General features: G+C 37.2%; 1 protein-coding gene across 2 annotated transcripts in view; it reads right to left on the bottom strand.

Moving 5' to 3' along the window:
- Positions 1-15,115, bottom strand: part of egfem1 (EGF-like and EMI domain containing 1) — a 51,469-nt gene extending 36,354 nt beyond the window's left edge. Inside the window, exons 1-4 of one of the 2 annotated variants that reach the window (XM_084126508.1) lie at positions 14,837-15,115; positions 10,983-11,117; positions 9,356-9,465; positions 9,177-9,281 (exon numbers count right to left, since the gene is read on the bottom strand). In XM_084126508.1, coding sequence (XP_083982634.1) covers positions 9,177-9,281; positions 9,356-9,465; positions 10,983-11,117; positions 14,837-14,919 — 433 coding nt within the window. In that variant the 5' untranslated portion in view covers positions 14,920-15,115. Of the gene's footprint in view, positions 1-4,974; positions 5,083-9,176; positions 9,282-9,355; positions 9,466-10,982; positions 11,118-14,836 lie in introns of those variants that run through there. The other variant, XM_084126509.1, reaches the window with a different exon arrangement.
- Between the last annotated feature and the right edge of the window lie 250 nt (positions 15,116-15,365).

Below are 15,365 nucleotides of genomic sequence, written 5' to 3'. Positions count from 1 at the left end.
CTCTTTGTCATTTTAAATCTTTCAACTTCTAGATCTGTTTTGTATCCAAACCTTTGTCATTAATCTTGCTCTGGCCCTGACTGGGAAACAGGAACAGGGAATAGAGCGATGAAAAACATCTAGAAATAAAACAAGAATAAACAACAGGAAATGAAAAGCAAATGGAAAGACCATTTTAAAAGGTTTTTGAACTAATTCAGTTTGTGTTGTGTAATATTTAAACATTCTGTAAACATTTACATCTTTTAAAGAGGTTTTTGAGCTGAACATATTCTGTATACTGAATGCCACAAAGAATGTACAACACAGAATGTGTTATTGTATTCCACTGCAATGCTTTTCTAATGTTTTTTTTAATTAAACATGAGCAAGACAGATGCATTTTACCATTACGCTTGCGCCTCACATCTTTTGGAGTGTCTCACACATAAAACACTTCACGCAATTCTGACTATATAATACGCAATTGCGTGTTATAAAGTCAGAATTGCGAGATATAGTCAGAATTGCGTGAAATAAAGTCGCAATTGCGTCTTATAAAGTCAGAATTCTGACTTTTTTTCTCGCAATTGCGACTTTATATCTCGCAATTCTGACATCTTTTCTCAGAATTGTGAGATATAAACTCACAATTGTGAGATATAAAGTCCAATTCTAAGAGAGAGAAAAAAAGACTGACTTTTTTTTTTTACCTCAGAATAGTTTATATCTCACAATTCTGACTTTATATCATGCAATTCTGACTTTATATCTCCCAATTGCGTATTATAAAGTCAGAATTGCGTGATATAAAGTCGCAATTGCGAGAAAAAAAGACAGAATTCTGACTTTATAAGACGCAATTGCGACTTTATTTCACGCAATTCTGACTTTATAACACGCAATTGCGACTTTATTTCACGCAATTCATATATCTCGCAATTCTGAGAAATAAAGTCAGAATTGCGAGATGTAAACTCGCAATTGTGAGATAAAAAGTCGCAATTATCTTTTAAAATGTTTTATTCTGTGGCGGAAACAAGCTTCCATAGCTCTCTCCCGATTTAATTTACGATATATATCACTGGAATGCACTAAGAATCTGTTGTTTTTCTCCCCAAATCCTCGTCTCTTTCCAGGTTTGTTTTCACATGGATGCTTTAAAGTGTAATTGTCTCCTAAGTATACCCAACTAACTGAATTTTGCCCAACTAGATAAAACATGTTTTGTAATTTTGGGGTAATGGACTTGGTTGATCTTTGTTGCAGATCAGAAACAAAGGATTTTATATAAATCTTAAATAACAATATAAAAAATTTAACATTTACAAATAAATTAAAATAACCTAGGTTTAAACATATACATACATTTAAAAAAAAAAAAGACAATATTTTATATTTGCAAAATATTTTATGTACCTATTTTTACCATTTAAAAAAAAATATATATATATATATAAATATATATAAAAATTGTCACTGTAGATTGTGCACCCCATTGCAATGTTATTCTGTGTGTTTGCCAGCGTGTTATTAGAGTGAGGAAAATAAGTATTTGAACACCCTGCTTTTTTGCAAGTTCTCCCACTTAGAAATCATGGAGGGGTCTGAAATTGTCATCGTAGGTGCATGTCCACTGTGAGAGACATAATCAAAAAAAAAAAATCCAGAAATCACAATGTATGATTTTTTAACTATTTATTTGTATGATACAGCTGCAAATAAGTATTTGAACACCTGTCTATCAGCTAGAATTCTGACCCTCAAAGACCTGTTAGTCTGCCTTTAAAATGTCCACCTCCACTCCATTTATTATCCTAAATTAGATGCACCTGTTTGAGGTTGTTAGCTGCATAAAGACACCTGTCCACCCCATACAATCAGTAAGAATCCAACTACTAACATGGCCAAGACCAAAGAGCTGTCCAAAGACACTAGAGACAAAATTGTACACCTCCACAAGGCTGGAAAGGGCTACGGGGAAATTGCCAAGCAGCTTGGTGAAAAAAGGTCCACTGTTGGAGCAATCATTAGAAAATGGAAGAAGCTAAACATGACTGTCAATCTCCCTCGGACTGGGGCTCCATGCAAGATCTCACCTCGTGGGGTCTCAATGATCCTAAGAAAGGTGAGAAATCAGCCCAGAACTACACGGGAGGAGCTGGTCAATGACCTGAAAAGAGCTGGGACCACCGTTTCCAAGGTTACTGTTGGTAATACACTAAGACGTCATGGTTTGAAATCATGCATGGCACGGAAGGTTCCCCTGCTTAAACCAGCACATGTCAAGGCCCGTCTTAAGTTTGCCAATGACCATTTGGATGATCCAGAGGAGTCATGGGAGAAAGTCATGTGGTCAGATGAGACCAAAATAGAACTTTTTGGTCATAATTCCACTAAACGTGTTTGGAGGAAGAAGAATGATGAGTACCATCCCAAGAACACCATCCCTACTGTGAAGCATGGGGGTGGTAGCATCATGCTTTGGGGGTGTTTTTCTGCACATGGGACAGGGCGACTGCACTGTATTAAGGAGAGGATGACCGGGGCCATGTATTGCGAGATTTTGGGGAACAACCTCCTTCCCTCAGTTAGAGCATTGAAGATGGGTCGAGGCTGGGTCTTCCAACATGACAATGACCCGAAGCACACAGCCAGGATAACCAAGGAGTGGCTCTGTAAGAAGCATATCAAGGTTCTGGCGTGGCCTAGCCAGTCTCCAGACCTAAACCCAATAGAGAATCTTTGGAGGGAGATCAAACTCCGTGTTTCTCAGCGATAGCCCAATGATCTAGCGAAGATCTAGACTGATCTAGAGAAGATCTGTGTGGAGGAGTGGGCCAAAATCCCTCCTGCAGTGTGTGCAAACCTGGTGAAAAACTACAGGAAACATTTGACCTCTGTAATTGCAAACAAAGGCTACTGTACCAAATATTAACATTGATTTTCTCAGGTGTTCAAATACTTATTTGCAGCTGTATCATACAAATAAATAGTTAAAAAATCATATATTGTGATTTCTGGATTTTTTTTTTAGATTATGTCTCTCACAGTGGACATGCACCTACGATGACAATTTCAGACCCCTCCATGATTTCCAAGTGGGAGAACTTGCAAAATAGCAGGGTGTTCAAATACTTATTTTCCTCACTGTATTTGCTGAGGTGTTCTGGTTGGTTATTGGTTCAAGTTAAAATGGACCAGCTCCCAAGACTCCTCTCATGAGTATTTTAATGTATGGGATTTTTGACAATCCATTAATTCATTCAGCTATATAAAACACATCTCTTTCTGACTTTCATTTAAATACTGAGATCAGATGTATCACATATAAACTGATGGCCGAAATTTCTGGGCCAGAGCGATCAGAGGTGAACGGAAATCTAATAACCGTAGCTATCTTTCCTCTTTCATGGGATCTCAGTACAACTGGCCTGATGCGTTCTGCAGACGACACCTGACAAGACCTCACAAGGTCCCTACATAGTGTCTTTTTCCCCTCAGAAGTAAATAAGAGGATTATTGTCACAGCTAGACCTTTTAATTTTAGACATAAACTCTTACTGCTTTTAAATGCACAAATGAGTCTCAAAGGAAACATAACACCATAAAGATTGGGTATTTTCATACTCTCTAATTCCTTTTACTTTGTCTCAATGCATGGTAAAGTCATTTGGTTATCTCTCAGGGTTATGAATGCTTCGAGGAAAAGCAGCAGTTTCTCATGAATATCCCCTGTCCTTTCTTTGGGAAATCCTCTTTAATGGGTTAGACAGAGCAGTTACAAAACGTTTGAGCAAACTGTGTGTCCTATCAGAGAAAAAGATAGTTTTGTGTATACTGTAACTGTACAGCAACTGTCTGCCCATCTCTCAGCATGTATTCTGTTGTATAGTGATCACACAGATCATTGCATTTGGCCCTGTATTATCCTACATAAACACACATATCCAAACTAGGCCTCACATTCAAGCATGACTTCTTTTCAAACAGCAAGGGACTTTGAAACATCTGGCAAGCATTTGTACATTAATTACGGGTTTCCGCAATTAACAGATGATCTGTATACAGCTACCAACAGGATGTTTCAATAATCGATCAAATATTAAGTTATAGGTGCTTTACTGACTCCATGAAAATAACTAATTATGAAGAGGAAACAAATGACCACCATTTTGGTAATCAAATATGGAGATTCACAAACTATATAGCCAAGACCTAACAAGCCTACTTAGACAAAATGTGGTCAGTAAGAGGTCAGCAGTAATATTGTAAATTATTATAAATTAAAATAAATTACTGTCTCTTGATCAATTTAATGTGTCCTTGCTGAAAGTATCAATTATATTAATTATATTAATTATATAAATATATCAAGAAGATCCCTCTAAATATTTCAACTGGTTCCTCTAAAGAACAAAAATATTAAAGACCATATCGCACTAGTTAATCTCACTTTTGTCTCTTCAAGAGTTTCAGAAGAGATCTCAATAATGTCTCAACTGTGCTCATATTAGCCAACCAAAGTCTGCAATCAAAAGTCAATATAAACTGTCTTCCAGCTTGTTATCTGCTATCAAGATCAATTTTATAGCGCTCTACTTTTTCTGTGTCTCTATTTTGTCTATTTATTTCTCCTATAAGGAATTTTAGAAGAAACATGATCTGAGACAAAGTTGAAAGCTCCATTTAGTCTAAGTTTCATGAATCACTAATAAGCAATAATAATTTTCCTTCAATAACTTGTATTTCATTTATAACACTGAATACTGACCGCTAATAATACTGTATAAAGACAGATCTTTAGGGGTCTAGAGGGTTTTGTGTTAAAAGCAACAGAACATTCCAGCACACACACACAACCGGTTCATGTTTCTCCACAGCAGGATTTGGTTTCTCTGTCTCTCAACTGAGATCACCTGCTGAGTGGAGACGTTAAATTAATTTTCTTCTGAAGATCTCACTTGAATAAAGTTTTAAATGTGCCATACTCACTCAAGATATAACCTTTTGACCAGGAAACTCACTCCTCACTCTCAAGGACGCTGATTTCATTACCAGAGCGTCCTGCAGCAGTGAAGTTCTTGTTCAAATAGGAGTTTCTCACCAAACCAGCATATGGAGCATGTCAGTACGACTTACACTGAAAGGTCTGTCCGTCCTGGATAAGCAAGCTTTTGAACAGAAAGTAATCTATCTGAGGACCTCAATCATAATTAGTTCAGAAAAGGTGAGTGAACTGATGGATAAAGACATTGAATAGAGTAATGAGGAAGTGGAAAACTGGAAAAACAATTGACTCTTTCTTAAAGGAGAACTCCGGTCAATTTTAACATTGAGCTCATTTTTTGTAAATTTGGAGTGCTGTCAATACAGAGAACAATGACAAAAATCGGTGTTGCCTACACCGTGTTATCCTCTTTTTAAAATTTGCACGCATAGGTTTAGTTACCTATGATCACGCGCGTGAACTCGACAATCGATTACTATGGACTTCGACCGAAAACAGGATGTAAATACAGGTATGTGCGCTGGCTGAAATAACATCATTTTTATTCATATCTTTCACATCTACTGCAGTCAGATTCACCCGTGTTCACTCTGAAGGAATCATCTAACATGGCTGGGCACTTGTAATGACACATCAAGGATGTTAAGAGGCTAAAAGCAGGTTTAAAACTTGCCACATTGAAGTCAACAGGGTGCAAATTTTAAAAAGAGGATAACACGGTGTAGGCAACACCGATTTTTGTCGTTGTTCTCTGTATTGACAGCACTCCAAATTTACAAATAAATGAGCTCCATGTTAAAATTGACCGGAGTTCTCCTTTAATAAATGTTCCGGGTCTCATTGCGCATGATTGATCAGGACATGTTATTCTGAGGATAAATCTTTCATTAAAACTTTCTCCAGCTCTGAAATTAATGTTATTTTCTACTGACATATTCAAGGCCATGCAGACAAAACAATACTGGGCAACAAGATCCTTACATTTTTGGCGCTTGCTCATGTTAGTCTGTGCCATGATGCTACAGTGCCATAGAAGAACCATTTTGATTTCCCAAAGAACCTTTCAAATCATAAAAGAATGATTTTAATGATCTGAAGAACCCTCTTTCACTAAGAAACCTTTGTGCAATGGCAAGGTTTCATGGATGTTTAAGGTTCTTAATGGAACCATAGATGCCAATAAAAACCTTTATTTTTAAGCATGTAGGGTTTTCTGACTGGTTGCTAGGTTAGTCAGCCAAAAAAAATCGTAAGTACTGCTGCAAATAACAATTATTTTGATAATCAGTTCATCTGTTGATTATTTCTTTGATTAATCAGATGAAAAATCCAAAAATTATTAATTATTAAAAAATGTATATAATTGTCCCAATTCTGTCCCAATGTTGTCCTCCAAGGCTATGAAAACAAATATATTAAATGCGTTTATTTTAGCTATGTCGATATACATATGACATTATACATGTACATTACATTAACACTCAAAATTGTGTAACATTATAAACGATTAAAGGATAGTTCATCTAAAACTGAAAATTCTCACATTATTTACTCACCCTCATATCATTCCTAACATGTATGACTTTATATCTATTGTGGAAAACAAAAGAAGATATTTTAAAGAATGTTTGAACTTTTTTGTCCATACAATGAAAGTCAATAGGGTCCAAAACAACAACATCTTATTTTGTTCTGCAGAAGAAATAAAGTCATTCAGGTTTGGTGAGTAAATGATGACAGGATTTTCATTTTTTGGTGAACTATCCCTTTAAACGAAATGATGCCTTTCTGCATTCAAAACAGTGAGGCTGGGGCTGTACTGAAATTTATAAAGATGTCAACTGGACTATATAAGAATATAATATATGGATATATGTGTGTGTCCATGCAAAGAATGTAAGATATGTGACCCAATTTATAGAGGTGCCTAAACAAGTTGTTTGTGGATCAGTAACTCTTGAACTCCTCAATACTCTGTGGTATTCCAGGGAAGTATGTAGAGTCAGGACCCTCAGTGGGGTTGTAGCTCTTAACTCCAGTGTAGAGCAAACAAGATGGAGGAAAGGAAACCCTCAGGCAAACTGTATCAAACACACTCAGTACACACAGACACATCTTTAAACACTGTCCGCTTAGCACATATTGTAAACCTGTAAACAGGGAAGTTGCAGTAATGGACAGTGAAGAGCTTGTTTCTCATGAGTCTCTTCAACCCCACCAGGAAGACACTGTTGTTTAATAGAACAACACAATCTTTTACATTTTTAAATGGAGAGTAAAGGAAGACTTTTTGCAGGCTTCCTCAAAAGATTTCAAGACCAAATGATCTGAGATCTTCTGACCAAATTCATTTTCTAGCTTTATACTGTTTGTCAACAATTGTCTCATATGTGTCTATTTTCATTTCTTCTAAGCAATTTGAGGAGAAAAATCTTAAACAATGTTGAGACTTAAATCAAGTTGATACTTAATATATCGGTAGCACTTCAGTTTAGGGTCCAATTCTCACTATTAACTAGTTGCTTATTAGCATGCATATTACTAGGATATTGGCTGTTTATTAGTACTTATAAAGCACGTATTAATGCCTTTTTCTGCATGACCATATTCTACATCCCTTAATCATACCCACTACCTAAACTTAGCAACTACCTTAATAACTATTAATAAGCAGCAATTAGGAGTTTATTGAGGCCAAAGTCATAGTTAATAGTTAACAGTAGTCTCTGTTCTATTAAAGAGTGATTAAATTGTCCTCTAATATCTAAATAAGGCACAGGTGTGTGTTTATATACAATGTTCATACATTTAAAAAAAAAAAAAAAAAGATGAAAAAATAGTTAGGCATTGTCATTATAAATTCATGACCCTTTTTTATTTTCAATTTATTTTGAATAATATTCACACTGCTCTGCCTATAAAACATCAGCAGCTTTCAAGCTTCGAAAATGATCAAAGAACACTATAAAAGTACCATAAAAATAGTCTATGCACATCTTTTATGATACATTTGTGTACTGATACTGTTCCTTAGTTTGACAGCTCCTCTGGTCACTATTCACTTTTATTATAAAGAACAGCTTGAACATTCTATCGAACATCTCATTTTTTGTTCCACAGAAGACAGTAAGTCCTACAGGTTTGGAACAACATGAGGGTACACTACTCCTTTAACTTTCTTATTGTATGAATAGTTCTGAGAGAGAGAAAGCAGGGAATACTAAGACGTGGCCAGTGGCCTTTAAACACAGCAAATCAGTCCAACAGGAAAGGGCAGATGAGCTACAGCGTGTCCTGGGCTACAGTGGCAGTGTCTATTGAAAGAGAGCACTGTAAAAACATTCTTCCACATGCACATATACACAGAGTCAAATGAGCTTAATGGGTTTACCAGTCCAACATGGAAAAGACATTTTTCATCACAGTCATTTCACCGTCGTACTGTTTAGCCATCAGCCTTCTGTGTTACAGACATGCAGAAGAAAACTTTAATTTTAGAAACTCTGAGAAAGCATTTTAGGAGCACAAACCTCCATCTTAGCACAAAACCGCAGCAGGAAAGCTGCTTTAGGCAGATCACACACACACAAATCACTGACTAAACTTAGAGGTTTACTGTTAAGACACAAACTCGAAATCTCATTCACATACTACTGTGTGGAGGCTTCTTCAATGCTCAAAGGCATATTTACTCTGCTGATTTCAATTGAAGTCAAACTCTTTGCTGTTAAACGGATAACCAGATCTGGTAAACCATGTTTACCACCAGAACACATACACTCTCATTCGACACCTCACAGTGTGAAAACCTCACATCTGCTGTCAAAACAAACCATGAGAGGCAGAAACAAGTGAGAATCTAACAAACCACAGTGACGTTTGCCTGAGAAAACTCACTTTAGTGCACTCACAGGTGGCGGAAAGAGAGTGTGGGAGGAGAAACACCAGGGAAACAAGCTTCAAAGACACCAGTTGACCTCGGCTTAGAAATATACAACACTCTAATGTACAGATGCATCAACACAAACTCATATGCATAAACGCGAACAGCTTGACCCATGCAGCAGACCTAAAACAGATCAATGAAGATATGACCACAGAACCCACTCTAGAACATTCAAGAGATAATTAAGCCACTATTCATGCGCTGAAACTTCAACCCCTTCAAAAGGCATGAAAGACTCACCGTATTGGCAGCGCGTTCCTTCGAACCCTTCTGGACACTGACATAGCTGATCACTGGTCTCAGAGCACATCCCACCGTTAAAGCAGGTACCAGAAGAACACACTCCTGTAGATAACACGCACTGTTCAGATACTCTGTATCCATAACACACACACATACAGTGTTATGATGATACTCACTATGAAGACAGCCTCTCTCTTCCCCTCTCTGCATCCATCCTGGGCAACACCTGTAGACTGTTTGCATCTCCATACTATACACCTGCCTATACACTGTATAATAGCCTGTCCTGAGATAGACATACAGATAGAGAAATAGATGCAGAAATAGAGTTAATAGGTTAATTATGTGTAGAGGCTGATATAGGCCTAATGCAACATAGTATAATAATTAAAAATTGTTTGACGATGACAAATGAGACATAGGCCTACATAACATTGCTCAAATAAAAGGGGATTTTTTTAAAAAAACATTTAACCACAAAATATTTATTGTTCATTCTGTGCTCCGGATATAACGTAATAACAGGAAGAGCCGTCAAATTATACAGTTGCTAACGTTACTCTAAACGCGCTCACAATACTTGCCAAATCGTCCGATTGTTGAACCTCTTTTAACTTAAAAACGTGATCACAATGCGCAAAAAAACGCTTAAAAGCAGCCAGACGCGGCACAGCTGTCTAGCGCATTTAAAAAGCAGCATAGTGGAACAAAATAGCAATGCATTCTGTGAGAAGAACCTAACCGATTTGTGAACGAGTCGTTGGTTTGAGTCGAGTCTTTTCATTTAATCTTTTGAACCAGTTCACATGACCATTCTAAACGATTCACAGTGCACGCGGTTCTCTCTAGTCCAGTGGTTTTAAATCTTTTAGGTGTAAAATATGATCATTCTCCCCTTCGTAAAATGTAAATAAATATAAAAATAATTGTATAAATACAAAATAAATAAATAAATTGACATAAAATATTGATTTAAAAAGGATTTTATTGATTTAAAAAAGAAAATAGTCCGTTCCGCGTCCATAGCAACGCTCTGTTTTTCATGGCAACGGTGTGTTATACTTCGCAGCGGTCTGTTAACAAGAAATAACAGACCGCATTCTACATTGGAATTCAACCAAGCCATGTAATAAATATGCATTGTTTGGAATTAGTTTCTATTGTGTTACATTATTAAGTTTTTTTTGTAGGCTACTTCCAATAGGCTACTGCATTATTTTGCAATATATTCTTCTTTCTTTCTTTCTTTCTTTCTTTCTTTGAACCAATGAGCTCTTTCCTGTGACAGTGCTCAGAATAAAAACAAATTTACCTTTAAAACTTTTAAGCTATTTTTCTCCTATTTCAGTGTTGTCGTAGTTACTGTGTTTTGCTCAATTTTCTTGGTTAAATTGATCAGCAGGTCAGTATTCAGCATGCCAGATAGAAGTCTTATGTTTAATAAGAACATATGTTGACGAAGAGTGTGAAATTAGGTCTGCTTTCAGAGGAGCAATAGTTGGTTATTATGACTCCTATTAAATCTATTAAATCACCATGTGCAAATCACTTAACCCCAGATTTCCAGAAGAGCTTTCATATCAGTGTACTTAAGTCAATGGAAAGCATCTGCTATGGTAATTGACAAATTTTGTTCTACTAAATGGTAGGAAAGCAAATCTCTTAAATAAAAGTCACTGCTCTGACTTAAGAGATTATTGTTCAGGGGAAATAGTAATAAGAGGAAATGATTTAAAGGATAATGACTGAGAGATGTTTAAACATGGAAATAATGTAAATAGTTTTTGTTGGAGTGTGTCTCACCTCCTCTCGTAGCCCATGCACCAGTGCTGAGAAGAACAGCCCTGCCGCCACACCTTCACCATACGAGTAACCGCCTGAACACACGGTTGCCTCAATCCCAGCATAGACATCTCCTGCTCCTCACACACATTCGGCCTGAGAAACAGTGAAAAAGTTGATCAACTATACTTCAATACATATATATACTTTTATACTTAACCCTATAAATGAATCTCAGTGTGTTGCGTAACACGAGAATAAACCTCATTGGTTCTTGCCGAAGCTCAAACGTGCTGCGTAACACACAAGAGATAACTTAATTGGTTCTTGCCGAAGCTCAAATGTGCTATGTAACACGAAAATGAACCTCATTGTTAACTATTTTCTTGTATTTTTACAGTACTGGCAGCATGGTTGCCAGCAAGTTACTGTATTTTGATTTACTGTACTGTAATTCAAATTAGCACTGTAAACTACTTTTATTGTATTTTGTAATTTGGTCTGCTTCTGTTATAATTTATTATACGGTATCGTCCTGTAATTTCGGACTCCTCACTGAAAAAAGACATGACACACAAAGACACGTACAGTGAGGAAAATAAGTATTTGAACACCCTGCTATTTTGCAAGTTCTCCCACTTAGAAATCATGGAGGGGTCTGAAATTGTCATCGTAGGTGCATGTCCACTCTGAGAGACATAATCTAAAAAAAAAAATCCAGAAATCACAATGTATGATTTTTTAACTATTTATTTGTATGATACAGCTGCAAATAAGTATTTGAACACCTGAGAAAATCAATGTTAATATTTGGTACAGTAGCCTTTGTTTGCAATTACAGAGGTCAAACGTTTCCTGTAGTTTTTCACCAGGTTTGCACACACTGCAGGAGAGATTTTGGCCCACTCCTCCACACAGATCTTCTCTAGATCAGTCAGGTTTCTGGGCTGTCGCTGAGAAACACGGAGTTTGAGCTCCGTCCAAAGATTCTCTATTGGGTTTAGGTCTGGAGACTGGCTAGGCCATGCCAGAACCTTGATATGCTTCTTACAGAGCCACTCCTTGGTTATCCTGGCTGTGTGCTTCGGGTCATTGTCATGTTGGAAGACCCAGCCTCGACCCATCTTCAATGCTCTAACTGAGGGAAGGAGGTTGTTCCCCAAAATCTCGCAATACATGGCCCCGGTCATCCTCTCCTTAATACAGTGCAGTCGCCCTGTCCCATGTGCAGAAAAACACCCCCAAAGCATGATGCTACCACCCCCATGCTTCACAGTAGGGATGGTGTTCTTGGGATGGTACTCATCATTCTTCTTCCTCCAAACACGTTTAGTGGAATTATGACCAAAAAGTTCTATTTTGGTCTCATCTGACCACATGACTTTCTCCCATGACTCCTCTGGATCATCCAAATGGTCATTGGCAAACTTAAGACGGGCCTTGACATGTGCTGGTTTAAGCAGGGGAACCTTCCGTGCCATGCATGATTTCAAACCATGACGTCTTAGTGTATTACCAACAGTAACCTTGGAAACGGTGGTCCCAGCTCTTTTCAGGTCATTGACCAGCTCCTCCCGTGTAGTTCTGGGCTGATTTCTCACCTTTCTTAGGATCATTGAGACCCCACGAGGTGAGATCTTGCATGGAGCCCCAGTCCGAGGGAGATTGACAGTCATGTTTAGCTTCTTCCATTTTCTAATGATTGCTCCAACAGTGGACCTTTTTTCACCAAGCTGCTTGGCAATTTCCCCGTAGCCCTTTCCAGCCTTGTGGAGGTGTACAATTTTGTCTCTAGTGTCTTTGGACAGCTCTTTGGTCTTGGCCATGTTAGTAGTTGGATTCTTACTGATTGTATGGGGTGGACATCATATTTATAATTGTAACGGTCACCAGGTAGAGTGCCCTTGAGATCCACCAGAGGGCACTCCACACCAGACTATTATCACTCCCTCACAAACTACTTTTCCCATAACTCACTGCCCGGACTCATCATCACTGATTGCATTCACCTGTGTCTCATTACTCTGTTAGTCTCAGCCTATTTATACCATGTTCACTCATTCACTCACTGCGAAGTTTTGTGTGTTGTTGCACTGCATTTCTGAGCGTTTTCCCTGGTTTCATGTCTCTTGGTTTTTTTTTGCCTGTTCTGTGGATTACTCTTTTGCCTCTGACCCCTGCCTGTTTTGTTTTGTTTTGTTTTGTTTTGTTTTGTTTTGTTTTGTTTTGTTTTGTTTTGTTTTGTTTTGTTTTGTTTGTACGGCCTACCTGTGTTTTGACCTATTGCCTGTATATTGGATTACGTGTCTGAATTGCCCCTTAATTAAAGCTGCATTTGGATCTCAACCTTCGTGTCTCGGAGCAGTTCGTAACAATAATATACTAAAATAACATGAGTGGTTATTGTTATTAAAACTAAACCTAATAAAATTGGTTTTCTTTAACTGAAATAAAGATTAAAATAAAATATAAACGAAAACGAAATACATGAACATAAAAAAAAATTTGTTGCCTCGGCAACTAACTGAAATAAAATATGTTTAAGTCGAAGTACTAAAATAACTCAAATAAAAATAAATTAAAGAAAAATAGAAATATTTTAAAAAACTAATACAAAACAAAATTACTCAAATTAAAATGAAAACTGAATATATATATATATATATATATATATATATATATATATATATATATATATATAAGTACTATAATACTAAAATAAAAAGTTATTTTCTCTCATTTTTAGAATAAAAAAGTATATACTTTTATTTATGAACAGATTTTTCAATTGAGTGCACCTGAATATTTAATTTTGGCACTAAACTACAGCTAAGAATATACATACAAACTCAGCTTTCATTCACTTCTCCTTACACTCATATCTGTCAGAAGCTGTTAGTTGATTTATATCTTTCTCACTGTTGTCCAACCTCATCCACAGCTCAGAATATGGAATATCGCTGAGAATGCATTTCAACTTCATAAATACATCAGGATTGTTGATTCGTTTGAATCCGTCTGTGACAGTCTGGCTCTTAAATTCTTAATTTCAGTTTCACAGAGCGAGTGTGGTGAGTCTGGGCTCTGCCTCAGAGGGTCATGTTCTCTCTCAGGTTGTTTCCTATGACCATCTGGGCGTAATAAAGCACATCCTGAGTCAATTATGGGGCTCTCAGATAAACTGCACAGTCACACGCCGGATCAGCCCTGGAGTCAGTGTCAAACACTCACTGGCCTCAGTCACGCTTTACATATTTCCAAATTCCAAATTTGAGTCAAGTCTATTTGTAACTGTTTCAAAGCAAGTTGTTTAGGTGAATATATATGTATACATTTAAAATATGGTAATCAAATCTTTACAGAATAAATTAAATCATTTAATGATCATTTATGTTTGGAGATAATTTCACATTTTAAAATGGAATCTGGCGCTTTTGGCGACACCTAAAGGGCATCAGTAATAACACATTAATTATCAGTGTCACGTTCCAAATGATTGAGCTATTGCTATACCAAAACAAACAGCTTGCGGTAAGAAACCAAACTGATTAATTATTTTTATTGTTAATAGTAACTTAAGGCATTACCAATTCCACCTAAGCGACAAAAATAGATCTGGACACTGAGATAAACTTTTCATAAGCGTAATGCTTTCAATTGATTCAATTACATTTTCTTAAAAACACAGGTGACACATTTACCTGTTGAGCCATGATGATAGGTAGCCTACCATTCAAGTACGCACTTTATACTTTAATCACAAAATATAGGCTATTTTTAGAAGTTTTTAAGTATTTTGAAGTCAAGGGGTTAAGAAAACTCGTTGTAAAAAAATATAATAAGCTGTGTGTGTTCAACAATATAAGGCGACTCACATGTCGGGCTGCAGGTCCAGTGATGCTGCGCCGTTCAGAGACACGAGCACACAGCAGCAGAGCAGAGCCACGGAGCTGCACATCGTTTACTACAGCATATCCACATGCAGCAGACACTCTTCAGGTTCCTGGGCCCCGCCGTCCACTTCACAGGGTCCGATCACTTCATTATACACGAGTAGGCTATAGAGCTGTATCTTTGTGAAAGCGCTAAAGGTTTTCTCCTTGCAAACTGAAATAATCGAGCATCCTAGAGTCCTGGAGCTGGTATCCTCAAACGGGAGCACACTGAGACAGACTGGACAATCGCTCAGCGCTCTTCCCAGCACACACACACACACACACATTCAACCGTTAGGGGCCACGATGGAAACACACCGCTCAAAACATATGCGGTTGTTTCTCAAGTTCTGTGTGATATGTGTAGGGTAAGTTACTCTAAAAAACTAGGCTAATTAATTAGGCTACTTGTTGGGTTACATCTTCAAAAGTGAGATTAATGTAGGCTACTAATTCTCTCAAAAAAGTA

This window comes from Abramis brama, assembly GCF_963993115.1.
Source record: "Abramis brama genome assembly, chromosome: 10".
Classification (NCBI taxonomy): domain Eukaryota; kingdom Metazoa; phylum Chordata; class Actinopteri; order Cypriniformes; family Leuciscidae; genus Abramis; species Abramis brama.
This window is presented reverse-complemented; position numbering and strand designations above follow the sequence as displayed.